At 49.7% G+C, this 21,525-nt stretch overlaps 1 protein-coding gene across 3 annotated transcripts in view; it reads left to right on the top strand.

The window, feature by feature from the left end:
- HAT1 (histone acetyltransferase 1) overlaps positions 1–21,525 on the top strand; it is a 326,654-nt gene that overhangs the window by 119,449 nt on the left and 185,680 nt on the right. For all 3 annotated transcript variants that reach the window (XM_078681568.1, XM_078681567.1, XM_078681566.1), the window contains exon 3: positions 15,847–15,919. In XM_078681568.1, coding sequence (XP_078537694.1) covers positions 15,847–15,919 — 73 coding nt within the window. The remainder of the gene's footprint in view (positions 1–15,846; positions 15,920–21,525) is intronic.

Below are 21,525 nucleotides of genomic sequence, written 5' to 3'. Positions count from 1 at the left end.
TGCCATTTTCCTTTCCAGAGCCCTCACAATTGGGAAAAATCACTCAATATTAAGGAATTTCCCACCACAACAATGGTGGTAGACCCTCAATGTCCAGAATAGCATACAAGTGACAAAAAGTGCGTTGTCCGACTTGAAGATCTCCGAGGAGGGATGGTGTGTCCTGGAGGTTTGTTTGATAAGCCAGCTATTGACACAGAACAATCCTACTAGATCGCACAATGGTCTAGCTGCAAAATACCTATTGTGGGCTTACCAAAAACTAACAGGGGCTTAAATCCCATGCATTGCATACCATTGGTTGGCTTTCTTGTCACTTACTTGTCTGCTTATTCAATGATGTTTTGTTTTTCCCTCCCCTCAAGGATAGCCTCTTTACCATCCTCTTGAATGGCGGACACGTGTTTTTCCACTGCCCACTTTTAAGAAACCATTTTATTTTGGTTAAACACTCCCATCAGTTTGTGATTTGCTGTGCTCTCCCCCCTCCCCTGCCTGTGGTTGGTCTCCTCGTTGTGGCGGCTTTTTCACCAGTGGACTTGCCCTTCATCCCATGCCTGTGTCTTTCTCTCCCTCTTGCCCCCAGCCCACTGCCGGTTGCTTATGCCCAACTTGATTCCATCACACACTCCTCTTTTGCGCCACCACCCTGCTGTTCTTTTACTAAATATATATTTGTGTGTATGTGTATATATATATATGTGTGTGTGACAATCGCCGCCTTCATAGATGCTGCTGACTGGCTTCAGATTTTTCTCCCTGCTGAGTCTAGTTTCTTAATTTCATCATCAGGTGGGCTGTGGAGGCGGGCACAGGAGATCACTTGGCTGTGACACAAAGGCCTATTCTGCTTGGAGATCTACTGTAAGCAAGAGGTGGTCTTGCTCATGTGGTTTATACTACTTACTGAAGGGAAGGACTACTTACTGAAGGGAAGGAACCGCTTCAACCATAGCTGACAAAATAAAAGTTGTATTAAGTGGGCCCTTTGACCAAATTTAGCCTGGGTCTTCAACTTCGTTGGTGAAACATTACAAATGTAACAAAGTCGGTGTTGGTGGCATTTGTATAGGAATTGAGGTTTGTCTTTATGTAGTCTGTTGGTATTTCTGTCAGTGGTGGAAGTTGAGGATGTAGTAGTTCTGCGAATATGAGCAGGCAGAGCGCGCCCAGTCGTCTTGAGTGCCTCGACCAGCAACAAAGTGAGATGCTATACTGCCATCTGATTTAGGGGTGTTGGCCCCTTGGTGTACCAGAGTGCTCTGTTGTAACATGCTCACCTTGGTGGGGTAGGTTCAAGCCATGGTGGAGGTATGACAAGTATCCAGTGTTCCAGTGTTTATAATTGTGGATCAGCTAGAACAGTTGGTGGTAGATTCTAGGGGATTGTAGTAGGTGTCAGTGGTGAGAATGTAGCAGAAGGTGACACATTTTAGGACGACTAAGATGACCATAGCAAATGTTTAGTTGAAATCGGTACTACCAGGGATGAGACTCCTGTGGTGTATGAATAAGCCCTAGCATACTCCGAATTTGGCATGTTTTGCACACTTATGGCTTTCAATTTCTTCCGCCAAGATCGATGAGGAAGCATGTGGTTCCTGAAACCTTTCTTCTGTATGCATCTCTTACACTGGCACGGATGTACCCTGGCTCATCGAACCTTTGTCCCCACTGTTGCGGTTGGTGGTGTACAGGGCTGCTTTAACAGACACACTTGCAGCAAGGCAGTCGCCCTGCACGGCCGCACTTTTTGTTGGGAATCACCTCATGAATGGCAAAACGTAAGAACCTAAATAAGTTCTGGATCTGGCAATGGTGACAGCTAAGCGGAGGATAGCCATATGCTGGAAATCGTTCTTGACCCCTCCTACTTCAACATGGCTAGCTAACCTGGGTAGTGCCCTCACAGCCGAAATTGAAATCTCCCAGGGGAATATACCAGGCCGCCCGCTCACACCCAATCCCCACGATGGAAAGGCATACCTTACGGCAATTGAGACAAAACTAACAGGTACTCATAGGTGACTGCTGGATTTGCAGTGTGTTGCCGCACCAGTGGAAATAGGCTGATAACATGAGTTACTCTGAACTACCCAGTCACACTCTTCACCCCCACACCTCCTAACTTAACCCTCCCACTCAAGACATAATCACCATTTATAAATGCTCTGACGCTCTTACACCACATTGTCACCCCCTCCCGTACATACATAGCAAAGGTCTGTAACAACCCACTCTGAAAATGTTGGATACATGATGTGCACTAGGACCCTCAACCTCCTTTAGTTGTTGTTTGGAATATTTCTTGCTGCTCACCTCAGTGACAATAATTTCTGCTCCAGGTTGCTTCATTTATCGACTGTGTGGTGTAGCATTATAGAATGCTGTTACAGTATTTATGATCCCTTCACTGCCGCCACAAAGTTATATACTGTACAGTTGCTACACGTAATTGTATGCTCCCACTGCAATTGGAGTTCCGTATGGGGGCTGTAGGTTGTGGTTGGTATCGCCTAGAATCTGTTGGTTTATTTACAGTTTCTTAATTTAAAAAGCAGTAAATACAAAAAAATACACTTGTACACTGCAGCTCAGTTGCTCGCTCTGGGTATCTCTGGTTGTTGGAAAACCTACAAACCCTATGTATCACCACAACCAGAAGGGTATGGCGGACGTAATGGTATATTGATTGATGATAAAAAAAGTTAGCTGAAAATGTCACAAGTGGACCTTTTTTTTCCTACTCTTTTTCAGTATTTCTTTATTTCACCAGTTAGTTTCTTATATAAAACATTTCTATATCTGCACATATAACCCTTGCTGAATTCAGAAGTGTGTCGAATTCACAAAAATCTATAGCTTTGCTGTACCACCCATGGATGATCAAAGAAAGCTATAGTACTGGTTTCGACCACAAACTGGAAGCAAGTTGAAAGCACAAAAAAATAGAAAAATTGGGCTACCTCTTTGAACAAGCATTTGCAATGCAATAGGTCTCGCATTAGTAAAAGTTGAGTTTTTGGCGTAGCAAATATAAATGCAGCAATATTAGCTCGATTTTGTTAATGTAGACCTATAGAGTGTAGTGTAGTACAGTGAAGTATAGAGTAGAGGAAATTATTATAGAGTGTAGTGGAGTTGAGTAGTCTAGCGTGGAGTGGTGTTGAGTTGAGTAAAGTGGAGGAAAGTTTATAGAGTGGGATTGTGTGTGCTTGTCTTATGATAAAATGTAGTAATATTATGTAGGAATAAACCTATGAGAAATATAGGTTGGTGGTACTACATTTGCTGTACCAATTTATTTATGTGTTTTGTTGTGCAAGGTGACTTTACTTGTAACTGCTTGTTTAGTTGCTGTTTGGGCTTTAAGCAGTGCATATAAAACCAGCTTCACGTTAATTTCCCAGTGTATGGGATCAGTGTATCTGGTTTATGTGATTGTACCAGCATCCCAAAATAGACTGGTAAAATATAGAGCCCATGATTGCAACTAGTGACGCTGGGTAAGATACTGCACTATTTGATATGCTGGCTTCAGGATCATGCACTACAACAGACTATTTGAAATTAGTGGTATTATGCTACTTGTGTAATTTATTTTGCCTGAGTACTGTGGTAATCTACTTTGAGTTTGATTGTTACTGGCCCTCATTTTGTACATTATTATCATCCCAATCTGTGAAATCTTGGCACATCCCTTAATCTGACTGTCAAGTGACTAAGGTTGCCTTCTAATTTAGAGCACCCGGGATGAACTATTGCTGACTCTCTCGATGAAAAGCCAAATATACAGTAACAAAGGTCAGTCCTCAGAGTGCGCTCAGTCCTTGCTCCCTTCTCAGCTCACATCCACCCATGCAGCCAGGCTGCAGAGCTGGGACTGCTGCGTGGAAACGGCCCACATAAAGATGTTGCTTTTTCCAAATTGAGGAATGGAATGGAGGGGAGGGGAGAAGGGAGAGGCGAGGAGCCTGGAGAGGCCGCCGGCGGGATGTGTCTTACAGGCTGGGTCATCGGGCTGCCAATGACAGGAGTCAGAGGGTGGAAACTGTGGGCTGCGCGAGAGCTGGGAAAGCTGAGGGAGGACTCACTCACAGCACTGAGCCCTCGCGGGCAGTAGACACCCGCCACTGAGTGTATAGGAGCACAGGGTGACACTCACAGACCGGGTGTAGAAACAGACTGTCCGCAACTCACGCGCACTCTACAGTGACCTCACGGTAGCAAAAACATCCCTCGGTGAGCGTACAGGGGGCGGCTGTGCCTAGGGCCCTCACTGCCTGCTCCCTGTGAGCCGTCACTCAGAGGGAGCAAATGTTCCTCAGTGAGTGCATAGGAGCACAGGCTGTGCCTAGGGCCCCACTGCCTGCTCCCTGTGAGCCGTCACTCAGAGGGCACAAATGTTCCTCAGTGAGTGCATAGGAGCACGGGCTGCGCCTAGGGCACTCAATGACTGCTACCCGCGAGCCATCACTGTGCAGAAGCCTCGCAGGCAGCAAACATCACTCGGTGAGTGAAGGGGGAGGATGTGCCTAGGGCACTTACTGACTGCTACCTATGAGTTGTCACTCACTGAACTTTCATAAAAGTGCAGTCTGTCCGCACTCTTTAAATAGCCATGCAGATAGGACAGCAAACGCCAGTCACTGAGTGCACAGCGAGGCAGGGTGTTAACAGGGCCCTCACTGTCTCCTACGGATTGTCTGTGTCTATGCACAGAGTCCTCACGGCCTCCCTCACAGCCCTCCACTGCGTGCATAGGGCAGGGTGTGTATAACGCCCTCACAGTCTGCGCATGAAATCATAGCAGTCACTTACCGCAAAAAAATTCCAATTGACCGTTTAGCTGCATAGTGCACGCGCCCACCGACGATTGCACAGAGCAGTAAATAAGAGTAGTAAAATGGTGCTATGGGAACGGTCCATGCATGCGCCAATCTCAGGCGAGTAACACTCTAAAGCAAAAATCCAACGATGCTGGTTAGCAGCTACGTTGGTGCCTCAATCGCCGCACACAAAAACAAGTTGCTGTTTTGGGTACTCAACAGTGAAACGAACTGTACCAAGAATGTACTTTGCGATTGCACGTTCATGATTGTTTGGGTGCATGTATATTCAAGCTTAAGGCTAGGGGATGTTGTGAAACTGCGAAAGATAGTTTCTATGTTCCTTTTTGTTGTTTTGCTCGTATCGAACTGGCAATTAAGACTACATTTAGTGCTCTGTAATTGTGGTAGAAAGGCGATGTGTGTTATACACAATTTTGCAGTTTCACTGTAAAGAAGAATATAGCGGTAGACGGTTTAAAAACCAAGCAACATCCGAAGGAAACAAGTGGTGCGCGCGAGCAGCCCACCTCTTTCTTTCATTTAGTTGCTTCCCTGTGAAATGGATTAAAAAAAGAAGCCAGCGAGTGGGGCGCGTGCCACAGCGAGATATGTGGTTTGAATTATCGCGCCCGTGTCTGGGCAGGATAATTGAAACCACATGGCAGCAGTGCGGGTAACCGACCCCAATAGGGCATGGGCAGAGCAATGCGCCCGCCTTTGGCCAATTGCGTGCTGTCTTTGATAAAAAGACGCACCCAAAGGCCAATAGCGTGGGCCAAAGGGAAAGGCGATTCCTAGGTCCGTTTTGAAACCCCCCTACAAGAGGTCTCTCACTGCACGAGCAGTGCTGCGCACTGTAACGCTAGGCGCGAGACCTAGAAATGCCAAAACGTGGTTAAAAAACACATAGGTTTTTCAATTGAGCTCTGCAAGTTCCTGAAAGTTGGGAAGATGGTGACTTTAGCACCACAAATCTTTTGTTGATGCTCTTTTTAGGAGATAAAAGGCACTTTTTTGCGGCACACTTTTTTCCTACTTTTCCCTTCACCTTGAGTACCTTAAGAATCCCTGGGATGTTGGGAAAAAAAGTATGCATATTTGGTGTTGATACCTTATGTGGAAAAAAAAGTATGCAGGCTTAAGGACAAACCACACCAAATAGCCAAAAAATGCTCAGGACTGGGAGGGAAAAGCAGTTAAGGGGTTAAGGTTTATGATATAAGGTTTGATAAATTGTCCTTAATGCTTGTTCAAAAAACAAGAGCCACCTTAACATACCCTAGACCTCTAATGTACCCTTTGTGTATGCATGCCAACACATATCCCACCACTTCAGTCCTGCAGAAATTGATGGATTGAGTCAAAATATTTAATTGTGTTAAGTATTTGTCACAATGCCGAACATATGCCATTGTTGTATTAGTGATTGGGAAGAGACCTTGCTATGCCTGGAGGCATATACTGTTCTGCTGCTATTCGCATTTGTGTTAAGTTGACTTAGTTGGTTAAGGATAGCTATCTTCATCAGGTACTCTCATGACAACAGTTGCTTAATTCTTTAGGAAGTGAGCCATATAACTATGCACTTTAGTAAAGGTCTCCTTGTTGTAAAAGGCAAACACAGAACATGCCTGCCATATAATACTCTCCTCCACACCGAAGTAATTTTGTCTTGCCCCTTGCTGGTTTCTGATACCACCTTTACAATTTCTTGCAGATCATAACATTTAATTGGAACCGGGTGAAGGCTATTGCTGCTGTTTTCCAAAAAGGGTCCGATTCTTGTTAAAACTATCCTGGTGATGGGCGTGGCCAAGATGGCGGCTTGAGAGGACGTGGATCGCGAGGCTCCCGGGCCCTGTGTCCCTATCGCACGTTTTCCTGGCTGCCACCCCCTTGAGTTCCTGCCTAAATTCAGCACATGCCGACCCCGCTCCCTTGGGGGACTGCTGGCCGGGTTTCTTTGAACCGAAGACCGTTGGCGCCCCGCTTCTCCTGCTGCTAACGCGACCGGTGCGCCGGCGACTAAGGTTAGAGCCCTTCCGCCGCACACCCACGCCTCGGCGGCCGCGGGCGCTGGCCGGAGTACCATACCTGCGAGCGGCGGAACACGGAGAGGCGGCATGAGCGTCCAACAGCGGAGAGCCTGATAGATCGGTGCTCCCGGCCGTCCCCGGACGGCCCGTGCCCAGCCAACAGCCGACCGACGACTCCAGGCCCCGGCGTGGGCCTCCAGGCGATCACCCGCGCCTCTTCTTAGCGGGCCTACGGGGGCTTGCGCTGCGCAGAGCACTGGCCGCCGGCCCCACGCACTCCCACTGGTCTCCCCCCACCTCATCGGCTGCCTCCGGGGGAGACGCTCCAGGGCCGGCGGCTGCGCCATCTCGGGGCCTTGAGCTCTCCGGTGGAGGCCTTCTGCACAATTTAGGCCCCGACGTGGGCCTACTGGGCGGTGGCGCAGGATCAACCCCGCCGCCCCCACGGAGCCATAACCCGGGTGGAACATTGGTCGCCCACCAACCTCCGGAACCCCCCTCGCACTTCCGACCTCCAGCGGGGGGGACCCACCTGAGCTGGGGCCGACTCACCCCGGCCTCTCCGGTGACTGCGAGTCCCGCCGGAGGACGCTAATCACCCTACGCCCGGCGTGGGCCTGCTGGGCGGCCGGAGAGGTCGCAGCCCATTGCGCCACACACAGCGGACATCCTACGAGGCAGCACCAACCTCTTGAACAATTTAGGCCCCGGCGTGGGCCTACCGGGCGGTGGCGCAGGACCAACCCCACAGAGCCGTACCCCGGGCGGGGCGTCGGACGCCCACCCCCCACGATTCACCGGAACCCACCTCACGCCTCAGACCTCCAGCGGAGGGGACCCACTTGTGCCGGGGCCTACTTGCTCAGGCTCCTCCGATAACTGCCAGCCCCACCGGAGGCCTCTAACCACTCTGCGCCCCGGCGTGGGCCTGCTGGGCGGCCGGGAGGCCCACCGTCCATCGCACCACCCACAGCGTTCATCACACGAGGCGGCATCAGCCCGCCGCTGGGTGCGCTCCAGAGCCTCCCCAGCCCCTGGCCTGCCGGCGGAGAAGCGCTCCGGCGACGCGACCCAGCTGCATCTTCCCGTATTGGTAACGGCCTCCTGGACGGGTGGCATAAGGTGAGCTGCGCCTTGCGACCTGGTCTACCGAACACTCTCCTCCCCCGGGCCCTGCTTTTCCTGTTGGGTGGCCCTCAGCTGCTGTGGACGGAAGCGCGGACTTACTAGGCGCTATCCTGGACCCGCGCCCGCCAGAACCGTTAACTCCAGCTTCCTGCCAGCTACCTGCTATCCACCATCCGCCGGGGCCCCCCGCTCAGTCGCTGGGGCCGTCCGTGGACCTCTCCGCGACATCCAGCTCACGAGACTTTCCTTTTGCTACTGCCGGGGCTCTGCTCTCCTGCCTAACACCTAGGCACTCTTCCTGGACCTGTGTTGCTCTTTCTCCACCAAACATAACCTCGCTCGGCGTGGTACGTTGGCCCCAGCCCGGATAGCCTGGTCACCCCTACCATCAATACCTCACTAGCTACCACGCACTCTGAGAGCCGCCCTTGCAGCTCCCCACGAAGGACCGCCCCCGGACCAGCTTGCGGACCCCCCTCCTGGGTCGCCGCACCTGACCCTTCGCATCACCCAGGGCCGGCTCTGCATCATCCGCTGCCTCTCACGGTTGGCCTCGCTTCCGTGGCTGAGCGATCACTCGACGCCCCCCGACGAAGCCCGTTGGCTGGACCCCTCACCCTGTTCTGGACATAATGACGCACTCTAATCGCAAAGGGGCCCGGAATGTTGTGGAACTCATGCATAAAGCAGCGGCGAAAGGAGACAAGACCCAACCACAGTCGTCCCCGAAGCCTCCCGCGAGCCCTCAGACACCGGACGAAGACTCCGCTCCAATCAGGAAAGCCTTCCTCGCCTCCCTTTTCAACACATTGCGAGAGGACTTCCAGACTCTGAAACAGGACTTGGCCGGGGAGCAACGCGAACTCCGTCGTGACATTGATGGCCTGGGAGAGCGGGTTGCCTCTCTGGAGGACGCTGATCAATCCCGCAGCGGGGAGGTGGAGAGACTCCAGCAAGAAATCCTGCGACTTCAAGATCAACAGGTGGATTTACAGTCGCACTCTGAAGACTTGGAGAACCGCTCCAGGCGGAATAACATACGGGTCAGGGGTGTTCCGATGAAGGCTGAAAAAGACAATGTGACCAACTATCTCCAAGACCTATTCAGAGACATCCTGGGTGAGCCGAGCGACTTTGAAATCCGAATCGACAGGGCTCACAGGGTAGGCATGGCACGCAGAGCACCTGCGCCACCTCCGGACATTCTGGCGTTCCTCCCGGACTTTCCTCTGAAGGAACGCATCCTTAGAGAGGCCAGGAAAGCACAAGCCATTAGGTTTCGAGATGATCCTGTAGCCCTTTTTCAAGACCTCTCTAACATCACCTTACAAAAGCGTAAATCCTTCCGACCCGCGACAAACTTCCTGCGAGATGCCGGGATACCCTACTCCTGGGGTCACCCGTTCCGTCTGATCTTTAAATGGAACGGCTCCCTTCACCAGCTCAGATCGCTCCGTGACACCTGTTCCCTACTGGGTATAGACATGCCGGAAGGTTCCACCTCCAGAGACGCATCTCCGTCCCGGTCACAGGAGGACTCGTCTCGCCCTACAAGAGACGGCTGGCAGACAGTTCGCAGGAGGAGAACGCCGAGACCCATCCCGAAACCGGATCCGATTACAGTCGCCCAGGAACGTGAAGCTGCAGTACAGGAAGTGGCAGATAACACAGCACCCGATCTGTAGAACTTTGACCTTGCTGGGGGTGTTCTCTCACTCGCACATAGCTTAAATGGGGGTTGGGCCGGGGAGCCGCCACTTGAGCTGCAGCCATGGTACCCCTTCCTTTGACTTTCTGCGGACCTGTGCCCTGCACGACTAGGCCCGAGACTTTTACCAGTTTCTGTTGGGGGAGTTGTTCTGGGAGGGGGTGGGGATTTGGGGGACGGGGGTTCAGTACTTGAAGGGGGTTGGGCAGGTCCACTCTGTTGGGGTTAGGGTGGCCAAGGGGGGGAGGGAACTGTGGGAGGGGACCAGTACGCCATGGGGCCTTTACGCACACCACGTGCTACCTATGTTTTACGCTACTGCGCAGCGTCCTGCACTCCTAATCCTGCTTGTCCCCTTATGCCGTAGTGATGACCGATACAATTAAAATCCTGTCTCTTAACGTCAAGGGCCTCAACAATCCGATCAAGCGTAGGGCTATCATCTCTTACTTGGAGAACTCTGAAGCCGACATCTGCTTGCTACAGGAAACCCACCTCTTAGCTAAAGATTGGCACCGGCTGCGCTTCCGCGCCTTCCCACAGCAATTCTTCTCCTCTCTCCCATCAAAGAAAGCCGGGGTGGCTATCCTTATATCACGGCGCTTCAAGGGCAAGGTGGGGGCCAAAATAGGGGAAATCAAAGGGCGCCTTCTAGCCCACACTTTCCTAATAGGCAACACTGCATACACAATAGGCTCCATCTACTCCCCCAACACAGGTCAGGAATCCTTCTTAATCTCCGCAATCTCTGAAACGCTTCAAGCTCCCCACACCCACATGCTACTAGGGGGGGACCTCAACCTCGTCATGGATACCGACAGGGATAGATCGGGGCACCGTTATGGAGACACCGGGGCACTTTCGCAAAAGGGCGTTACTTGGCTGCACGATAGAGACATCTCGGACCTTTGGAGGCATACACACCCCCTCACAAAGCAGTACACATTTTACTCACACGTACACCACACTTACGCGCGCATAGACCACTTCCTGGGATCATCAGGCCTCATTCCTCATATCGCCACAGCGTCGATTGTCCCGGCAGCCCTCTTCGACCATGCGGCATTGGAACTGACGCTCAACGTGCCCAGGTCGCCACGCACCCCGGGGTCGTGGAGGCTTAATGAAACCCTCCTACAGAAGCCGGCGGTAGCCCACCAGCTTCATAAATGCATATCAGATTACTTGGCCACCAACGATACCCCTGATGTATCAGTGTCATCCTTGTGGGGAGCCTTGAAAGCTGTCGTCCGGGGGGAGCTGATAGCAATATCGGCCGCGGACGCCAAACTTCGCAAGGAAAAGAGGGATGACCTCTCCGACAAGGTTGCGGAGCTGGAGAGAGCACACAGCCGCACAGGCGCCCCGAGAATTTGGCGCCAACTTAAGGCCGCCCGGGCTCAACTAGCCAGCCTCGACACCGACAGGGCAGAATTTGCTGCTCTCCGCCTCCGTCACGCGTACTACGTGGGGGGCAACCGCACCGGCCGGCATCTGGCCAGCGCCTTGAAAGCCAAACTCCAACGCTCCAAAATCACGACACTACTGGACGACGCCGGCGATGCTGTTACTGAGGACGCACAGATTGCCTCAGCCTTTCGATCCTTCTACGCCTCTCTATACAGCGCGGATAGGGCATCACCGGCGGACATAGATACCTATCTGCAATCTGCTGATATCACGCCGCTATGCCCGGCGAGCACGGAAGCCCTTGATGCCCCTATCCGTCCCGACGAGATCCTCGCTGCCATTGCGCGCCTTCGTCCGCTTAAATCCCCGGGTCCTGACGGCTTCTCGGCGGGCTTTTATAAGTCCTTTGGCCATGTCCTGGCGCCTATCCTTGCCAGGCTGTTTAACTCCTTTGAAGGCCCGAGTTCCATCCCACCCGATATGCTTGCAGCTGATATCGTGGTCCTGCCTAAACCGGGCAAACCCCGACGCATTGCTCCGCGTTCCGCCCCATCTCCCTGCTCAATCTAGATCTGAAGCGGTTTACGGGGGTCCTTGCGGCTCGTTTAGGTCCCTGCCTCCCGGGCATCCTCGAACCGGACCAATCGGGCTTTGTCCCGAACCGCCAGTGCAGCGACAACACCAAAAGGCTCCTGCATCTCGTGGACAAGGCTCACTTTCAGGTCTCGGATTCTGCCCTACTAGCCATCGATGCAGAGAAGGCTTTCGACCGTGTCGACTGGACCTACCTGCGGGCTGTGCTACGACGCTACCACCTGGGCGACCGGTTTCAGGCCTGGATCGCGAGCTGCTATCACCGTCCCTTGGCCCGTGTCCGGCTGGGTGGCCTCAAATCAGACCCCTTCGAGATACAGAGAGGTACCCGCCAAGGATGCCCTCTCTCGCCCCTCTTATTTGCTTTGTACGTGGAACCTTTAGCGCAAAAAATACGGGACAATCCTCACATTACGGGGATGTCTTTCGGCAACGAACCCCACGTGGTGGGATTGTACGCGGACGACATAATCGCCGCGTTGGACCGTCCGTCCAGCTCCATACCGGCGTTCCTGGCGGAGTTGGAGCAATTCGGTGCGGTGTCAGGTTTCAAAGTTAACCAGGGGAAATCCCTGATACTACCCCTAGGAAGCCATGCTCTTCCTAATAGCCCGCCACCTGCCTTCGGCTGCAAATTGCGGTCCACTGCTCGGCTTCCATACCTGGGGATCACCCTGACCTCCTCCACGATCTCGACGGTCAATCACAATTATTCTACTTTATCATCCCAGATCCGGGCCGACCTCGCGCGCTGGTCAAAGCAGCCCCTCTCCATACTTGGCAGGATTGCGGCGGTGAAGATGTCGGTCTTACCCAAGATATTATACATTTTTCAGACCCTCCCGGTATCCCCGCCACCGGGAGTGCTAGCTGATCTCCAACACGACATTCATCAATTTGTGTGGGAGAAGAAACGCGCCAGACTACATAAACGAGTAGCGCACAGGACTGTGGACGAGGGTGGCCTGGGGATCCCGAATCTACTGCAATATTTCCAAGCCTCGCAAATCCGATATCTGGTAGAGTGGTACCGACCCGAATCAGAGAAGAGATGGCTCTTTCAGGATAGGGCGATGGCTCAGACCTCTTTGTGGAAGGTACCGTTTCTTGCCCGCCAGCATAGACCGCGTTATCTCCTCCGCTCCCCTATCACTCGGACCACTATGGCAACCTGGGACATGGTGGCGGTCAAACGGGGCCTCACGACCTTCCCGTCTCCACTTACCCCTCTTTGATAATCCCGCATTCCCACCTGGCACGGACGCTCGAGCTTTCCTGCAATGGCGTGATACACCTTGCCGATCGGCCGGCCACCTCTTTGATTTGGAGGGGTTTCTCTCTCTCGCTGACATTTCGCGAGACTACGGAGTGGATAAACCACACGTTTCAATATTTCCAAATTCGCCACTGGCTCTTGCAACCAGAAGTTGCCCCCTTGGTCGGCCGGCAAATGACGCCGTTCGAACGCTGGCTTGTGTCCAAAGACTCAGATAAACATCTTGTCTCAGACCTTTATCGGATGCTCTCCCCTGCTGCCGACCCTGCTAAAACTGCTGGCCAGCGACGATGGGAAACCAAACTCGGGAGAACTCTCTCCTCAATAGAATGGAACCACATACACTATAGAGCCGCCCACACTACCCGTAATACCAAAGCTAGGGAATCGGCGATAAAACTGGCGATCTATTGGCACCTAACCCCAGCGAGACTCAACCAGGGTAACCCGACCCGAAGCGCGCTGTGTTGGAGGGGCTGTGGCAGCTGGGGCACACTAACTCACCTTCTATGGGAATGTCCCGCCTTGCAGGAATATTGGAAGGCTGTCCTGGACGACATTGATTCCACGTTCTACACTGAAATCCCACGCTTCCCAGCTTACACACTCCTAGGGCTCCCCAATGCGCTTACGTTCCCCTTGAGATCAGCTCGCGGCAAACAGATGGGCATCGCTATGCAGGCAGCGTCCCAACACATCCTGTCGCTCTGGGGCTCCACCGCCTCTCCCACCCACACGGGCTGGTTGCACAAGTTGTGGTTCACGTTAGGCATGGAACGGATCCAGGCTACGCTCACACACACGCCTGACTCATTCCGAACTACTTGGCAACCGCTCCTGACGTTGCTCTCCAGGGAATTCCATGAAATCACTTGCCCAAAGTACCTTCGCATCCTACGCCTTACGGACTGCATGGTGGACCAAAAGAGACCAAAGGCACCCTGATACACTTGGACTAGCTATAACACACACGATCACTATGGAAGAATGGCGTACTGGTAGGGGCGGGGGGAGGGTGTTAGAGTTGGGTGTTAGGGGGGGCGGGTTTTTTAGGGCTGGCCTTTTTATTTGCTGCTCCGATTAGGGGCTCTTCTCGATCTCCGGGCATCGCCTCTTCATCTGGGCATGTTCACCCAGCTCACATAACGCTTATTAGAGAAGACGTGTTTGTCTGTCTCGCATGCCTTACTTGCCAGCTGATTGTCTATTGCCCTGCCATGCCTGCTTCTTCTGTTTCAAAACTCAATAAACATACTTTGACATTAAAACTATCCTGGTGTCATTGTGCTTTGTTCATTGGTAGTTTAACGATGGTATGCCCATGGTCGTCAAAATTATCTTAAATGTGATGGATAGCAATTTAAATTATGTTTGGTGCTGCCTAGACCTTTATTAGATGTTAAGAAACATAGTTGTACTTACTTTGATTTGGTCCTGCCACATCTCAGTGTCTCATCTCATAGTATATAAATCTTGTATATTTGATTACTTAGTCTAACAGTGTTAATACATTTTAGTCTTCCCTTGCCAGCCAAGTATCCTATTTTTCACGTAACCACTCTGCCTTCATGCGCTAGTAATGTCCTAAGAGCAGTAGTGAATTAGCCATTTCTGGCCAAAGCATAACAAAGGGTAAACATCGGCATGTGCAAGGTGATAGATTACTTGATATAACCGCTTTGTCCCATATGATTGACAGTCTTCTATCCAATTCCTATCATTGAATTTCAGCCTAAAAGCATGTGATATCTAGAATCTTTCTAGCATTGACTTGTTAACAATATATGCTAGCTTTGACATCACTGTTTCTCCCCAAATTCCCATATTACCAGCAGTTACAGTTCTGCCATGAGTTGCATGCTAGTAACTAATCAGATCCTGCAGACCAAATCCTCCTTTTTAGGTCGACCTCTGCCAATGCGCTTGCGCATTGCAGATGTCGATCTATTGTAGCTGAAACAAACTCTTTGAACCAAGCGCGGATTCGGATTACATGCAGTTCATGTGCCCGTGCCGCGCTTCAGACCCGCCACAGCAATACCGAGAGCTTCACACTTCAAAGGTTCCCTCCCACCCTTCCGACTTCAGGCATTCAAGCGTGAATTTTCCCCAGCGCGCAATGCCGAGGGCTTGTTGTTTTAACCAGCATCCTTCTATTCCACATGCCTTGTTTCCTTTGGTATTTTAAAAATTCTTTACAGACCTCTGCAAATACTCTTGATTTCGGGGTCCTCTCCATACGAAATAAATTTCTTCATTACAGGTAGAGTTTCAAAAGGAATTAGTAATCTGGGCAGGACATTAATCTCCTCTGCTTCTGACCTTCCCACTGAAGGAAGAGAACATTTCTGCAAATCCTTGTCCGTTCACATTAGAACTTCACTTTATTTGCCCATGATGAGTGAATGTTAAATTAACTTTGGCACGGGTGAGCACGGGTGAGTCTTTCTAGTTCTTACCCCACTTCCTAGTGAAGCATGATGCTAATTACTTCAGACTTCAACATCATTACATTCTGTAGTTCCCTGATCTAGTCCTCGAAGGGGTAAGGTATGTGCTGCTTGGACTGAAATGTCTTCTGTACACAGACTTCTTGTTAAGACAGTTAATGTATTGCTATATTTTTATTTTTTTATAATTCGGAGCCCTGAACATCAGTCTGTTTTTAGGAAATCTCAGATTGTCTTTTAATATCAAGTTAGCTTATTTATTTGTCTTTTTTGTGATGAGAAATTTTAAAACACTGCTGTTCAAACTAAAACTGGTCAACACCTTCAGCTACTCAACGGCCAAGGATTTGGCTTGTACTCTCTCATATTTTTTGCGTTCTACCTAATACATTTGCTTTTTTTATTTTTACAGTGCGATTCCCTGAGGATCTGGAAGATGAGAACACTACTTTCAACCCTGAGTTCACTCATCAGGTGTTTAACGAGTAAGTACTTTATTAAAAAATACAAATATAGTCTTATGGTGCTACCATTTTTAGGTTTTGCTGGCAATGCGTACGAAGTACGCATGCGCTAGCAAAATCCTTATGTTTCTCTGTTTGGGTCGGGTATCCCGCCCCCTCCTCGCCCCCTCCTCCCATTGGCTAGCTCCATAAATGGAGGCTAGCCATTGGGAGCTGGATCTGTCCGTCAAAGGTCGGACCAGATTCGGGGGCGTTCCCGCTATTTTTTCCCTCTCCGCCCCTCTGTGCGCTCATCTCGGCGGTGGGCGTGTTCTTTTTTTTTTTTTTTGGTTGTCAGGGCGTGTTCTCTCATTCCGCCGAAGATGGCGCCGGGGGCCCGTCGACTTCTCTTTGCTCCACGAAGTCCAGGTCAGTGCTCTGCATTTTTATTTGATATCCCGCCCCCCTCCCGCTGCCCGTGTGTGCCCCGTTCCCGCCCCTCCCCCCCCCCCCGTGTTTCCGGCCGTAAATGCTTCCGCTGCCCGTGGCCAGGTCCCGCTGTATGCACTCGTCACTCCTCTACCCGTTTTTGTTGCTTTTTACCGCTGCCTCGGCTCCCGTTCCCGCCCCCTACCACTGCCTCGCTCTCCGTGTCTCCCCGGCCCCGTTCCCGCCCCCCTACCGCTGCCTCGGCTCCCGTTCCCGCCCCCCTACCGCTGCCTCGCTCTCTTTGTCTCCCCGGCCCCGTTCCCGCCCCCCTACCGCTGCCTCGGCTCCCGTTCCCGCCCCCCTACCGCTGCCTCGCTCTCTGTGTCTCCCCGGCCCCGTTCCCGCCCCCCTACCGTCTTAATAATATTAATGTGAATAATGTGATTTACATACTGCGCTACAAAGCACTTCTACAGTTTCCAAGCACTGTACGTAGTTACACATTTAATAATACTTTAAATCCACAATATTAGTAGGCACCCTTTGAAACTTTGGAAGCGCTCGAAGGTAGACAGGGGACAGCCCGTTTCCGTAATTGCAAGTTGAAGGAAGTTTAGATGTTTTTTTTATATATTGACGAAATCCGGGTAAGCTCTTTCACTATATATCACGCGTTTCATGTAATAACACACACACCACGTTTGACAACACGTCTAGGTAAACACTCAGAAGTTGTATTTTTGTTGTTGTTTTGGTGCCTTCACCAGCAAGAGTACTTTCTTTTGTTCACGTTGCGCTGTTTTCTAGTAGAGTGTGCCAGGCTCCGGGTGGCACAGAGCCTGCCAGCGTTGGAGTCCTGGGTCTAGAACGTGCCCCGTAAAGCGCTGCCCACCTTAAAGAGTGTGACTGCCCTTGCGCTACATACCGCGTTTAAGAATGTTGTAACCGTGTGTGCCCCTCTTGCATACGCCATATTTAACTATTTGTGGCCAGGTACACAACTCTCACACTCCTCTTCTGGAGTTCTCTAAATATGTTACTCTCCTCATAGGCAGTGTCTGGCCGCGGGCGCCGCCAGGGTGCGCAACTCTGGAAGTTATCTGGTGTGCACTGGGGGAGGGGTGTTTAGTGTGCACTGGTGGAGTGCACCGTCCTCAAATTGTGGCGGAGTGCGAGCGTGTCTGTCTAACAGTGCCCTCCTCGGGGTGTGATAGACTGTACTGAGAGGGTATAGTGAGAGGCCGTACTGAAAGGGTGTACTGAGGAGAGGGTGTACTGAGAGGACGTTCTGAGAGGGTTTACTGAGAGGTTGTGAGAGGTTGTAGTGAGAGGGTGTACTGAGGGTGTAGTAAGAGGCCCTACTGAGAAGGCGTCCTGGGTGTGTGTACTGAGGAGAGGGTGTACTGAGAGGACGCACTGAGAGTGTGTACTGAGAAGGTGTACTGAGAGGGTGTACCCACTTCCGGTTCTGGACTCCTCTGGAAGAGGGCTCTACTTTCCTGGTCTTCTGGTGTGTGCTGCGACAGGCTGTGCTCTCTCCTCAGAACATTCTAGATCATTCTGGAAGGTTTATCCTGCTTGTTTGTTCTGGGTGTGTATGCGGGGCATTCCACTGTAGTAGAGCCGTAAGGTGTGCTGGAAGTAGGGTCTGCCCAGGGGCAGCAGTGCCTTGAAACGCTACTTGTGTGTTGAGGTGCTGTGTTTATGGTATGTGTTGGTTTATGGGACTTTTGCTGCTGGAATTTACTTGGTCATAAGAGATCTCATGTGCATTTCGACTCGTAGGATTGGCCAACGCTTTTTTTAAATTATTTTTTTGTCATCATATATAATTAAATATGCTTTAAATTCAATGCCAATGCTTGTAGTTTGTAAAATGTGCTGTTGGGGGTTCTGCGTGTAGGATCGCATGCTGGCTGCAAAGGCAAAACCGTTGCATTGTAAATGCTTGTTTAAGATTAGACTTGTGAAGTCCTATTTGTTGTGGCAAGTTGATTTTCTCTGATTCCATAAATTGCTAATCTACATCCTTATACAGGAAGTCAAATCAGTTAGTGCTATCAAACATTTAAAAAACAAGAGATGAGACTCTTCCTATTGATTCAGATGGTGAGAAGTTGTTCGCTCGGGCAGAGTCTTGAAATTTGCTTTCTACATGGACGCTCTTGTCCCTTGTTAGAAGTAGAATCAAAACCCAGTGCAGAAGTTGGGTAATGAATCTAAACATAAGACCTGTCTGTAAAAAAATTCTGATCTTAATGGCTAATTCTGCCTAAATGTGCTTGGATACCCCTGATGCTTGTCATGGTTGACAGTCATTATCTACCTTTAAGAGGAGGTAGATTCTGCCCTTACGGAACTGAGGTCAACAGTGCATGTGGTTATCAGCTTATAGATGGTTTGTGGGCATATTTTAAATTGTGTGGCCTGTGTTGTGATAGATGGCTCCCACATACGCACTTATGTACTGAAAAAGACTCCAAAGTTCTTGAAATGCATTTTTTTCTGACTAAATGTTTATATGTGTATGCAAAAAACAATAAAAATTTATTGAAATTAAAAAAATGTTACTGCAGTGCCGGGGCTCATGGTGCAGAGACGTTTTACGGCATGTGCAAAGTGGGCTCTGGCCCAGGGCCCCAGCCTTCCTGGGGGGGGCCCTGAGAGAGTCTTGCCCTGATGAACTTGAATAATTCTTACACAGATTGTTGTAAATAGCATTTTCCTTTAATTTATTTTTAATGAGGGGAATGTGTGAGAGACTATTGCAGACATTTTTCAGACAAATGTTGTGTTTGTTTCATGCAACATCCATAAAAAAGTTTCTTTTAGATCAAAACAGGTCCTCCCATGGAAGGGGGTGGCACAGAGATTATTTGCAGTAATATTAGCGAGCTGGTGCTGTGTTACAATATTGAAAAACACATTAATATCCCTGAATATTAGATGTAAACACATTTTGATTTTGGATCAGTGACTTGGCCAAAGAGGGTATGAAAGAGGTGTAACTGGATCATAATCTCAAATCTGTTCCTGACAGGGGCCCCCGAAATACGTTTGGCCCAGGGCCCCCAAAATCCATAAGAAATCCCTGTCATGGTGTGGTGGTCTTGGGTGTATTGTGGTTGGAATTCATGCCTGATGTAGAGCCCTGGTTAATAGAGTTTACATGTTATGTTTTCAGGGTCATAATTAAGTAAATGCAGAATGAAGCCTTTAGGGCCATTTTACAATAGATGCCATAACCTTAGATGGAATTTCTTACCGCCACTGTTGTGGCCTAAGCACTTAGAGAAACAGCAGCTGCAACAGCCCAGATTTAAGTTTCTTGAATGGGGGCTAGGGTCAGAAGATTGCGCCGCTTCAGGAGATATAGGTCTGTCTGGAATGTGCTTTCTCTAAAAAAAAAAGAAACAAATGAGTATATTACAAGTCAGAGACTATCCAGATGTGAAGTGGTTTAAGGAACAAGTTAGAGGATACAGGACCTTTCGGTTGAAACTTCAGCTTAAAGCACAGGATCAACTTAATGTCTGATCACACAAGGAAAACAACAGTGTATGGCAAAACATGGCCCACAAACAGACCTGCATGCTGCCTTCAAACACACACCTTATCCTCTACTGACAACCTTGTACCATTTTCCAGTGCCACATGGCTAACTTCATGGCCACAAGAAGAGACTGACAAAATATTTGATAATAAGCTAATCAACTCTTCTTGCAAACATCCAACTTCACTTAAGCTGGGTATGGAGCCAAGTGTGCGTGAGGGAGCAGTGAGTTATGCAGTTAACCATTACCTGGTCACGCCACTCCTTTCCTGTCAACTTCCTTTCTTTCCTGTCAACTTCAATTTTCTTTCCTGTAAACTTGATTTCTTTCCTGTCAACACATCTATATTACTTGCTTTCTTCTTTGCTTTCTTCTTTCCTTTCCTTTCCTTTCCCCCATCCTCTTCTGCATATTTATCAAACCTCTGTTCTCCAGTATTAGGGGTGTCTTTCATAGATTCACATGCTTGAATAGTCCCCGTCGTCGAAGTGGGAGTCCCACGGTAAATAAAATAGCAATAATGCTAAATATATGAAAACCTCCAAAACGATTCCTACATAGGAATGCATGGTAAAGAGAAACAAGCATTGGCATGGCCAATAGGTCTCGGCTTTGGGACCTTATAAGTATTTAGTTAGGCAGCACAATATCGTTGGTACAACAGCATCAACTGTTGCATTTGGCTAAACACTTAAAACGGTCCCAAAAGCGAGACCTATTGGCTATGCTATGTGTGCTTATGGGGCACTGAAAATATTGTATCAAAGTCACTGGTAAGTGAATAAGAATATTTCGTAGCATCTTTCAACACAATGGGGAGAGAGGGAATTACAAATATTCAGAGCGCACACAGACACACATGCCGCCATTCAGCCAAAAAAATAGACACAAATCAAGATGCAATCTACAGAGTGAGGGCACATTCAGAAGTGAGTCAGACATAATGAAGCAGACACATTTTGTGTGAAATACACCATAATTTCAGTGTAACAGACAGATTCTTCACATTGTGACACACCCACATGCAGTTTAGTGTGGCATAAACATATTCAGTACAGTGTGACCAATCGCATGCATGGATACTGAGACATCCAGCACAGAGTGACACGCACCCTTGCCACAGTGGGATTCAGATGCATGAGGCACAGATTGGGTTCCAGCACGAAAACCAGATAAACAAGGCTGTTAATGAGGGGGGAGTGATAGGGATGAAAGCGCTAGCGGGCACATGCTGGCAAATGGTGACCTGCAGAGCGCGTGAATGGGAAAAGCGGCCGTGGGAGGTGGGAGGGAAAGCAGGTAGCAACTGATGCAGATTGGTGAAATGCATTTTAAAGAGACCTTACATTCAGAAAAGCAATATGGTGCTAGAAACAGCACATTGTTTCTCTCCAACTTACATGTTACATGTTATCCAGTTTACACATACTAACTACTAATATATATCATATTGATTCTAAAGGAGAACTGGAAATGGGTTACACCTTGTAGAAGTATCCTAAGAGCAATGTTTATAATGGAAACAAAATACAAATTGAAACATGTAATGCAGCTCCACTTCGAGAGGCACTGGTGAACTGAGAAGCACTTGCAAGCAGGCAACAATGACAATGAGGGCTGAAAACGGAACACCTGAAGACAGAAACAAATGTTTAACTGTAATGT

Source organism: Lissotriton helveticus, chromosome 3_1, assembly GCF_964261635.1.
Source record: "Lissotriton helveticus chromosome 3_1, aLisHel1.1, whole genome shotgun sequence".
NCBI lineage: Eukaryota > Metazoa > Chordata > Amphibia > Caudata > Salamandridae > Lissotriton > Lissotriton helveticus.
Note: the sequence above shows the minus strand (reverse complement) of the source record. Positions and strands in the feature narration are given on the sequence as shown.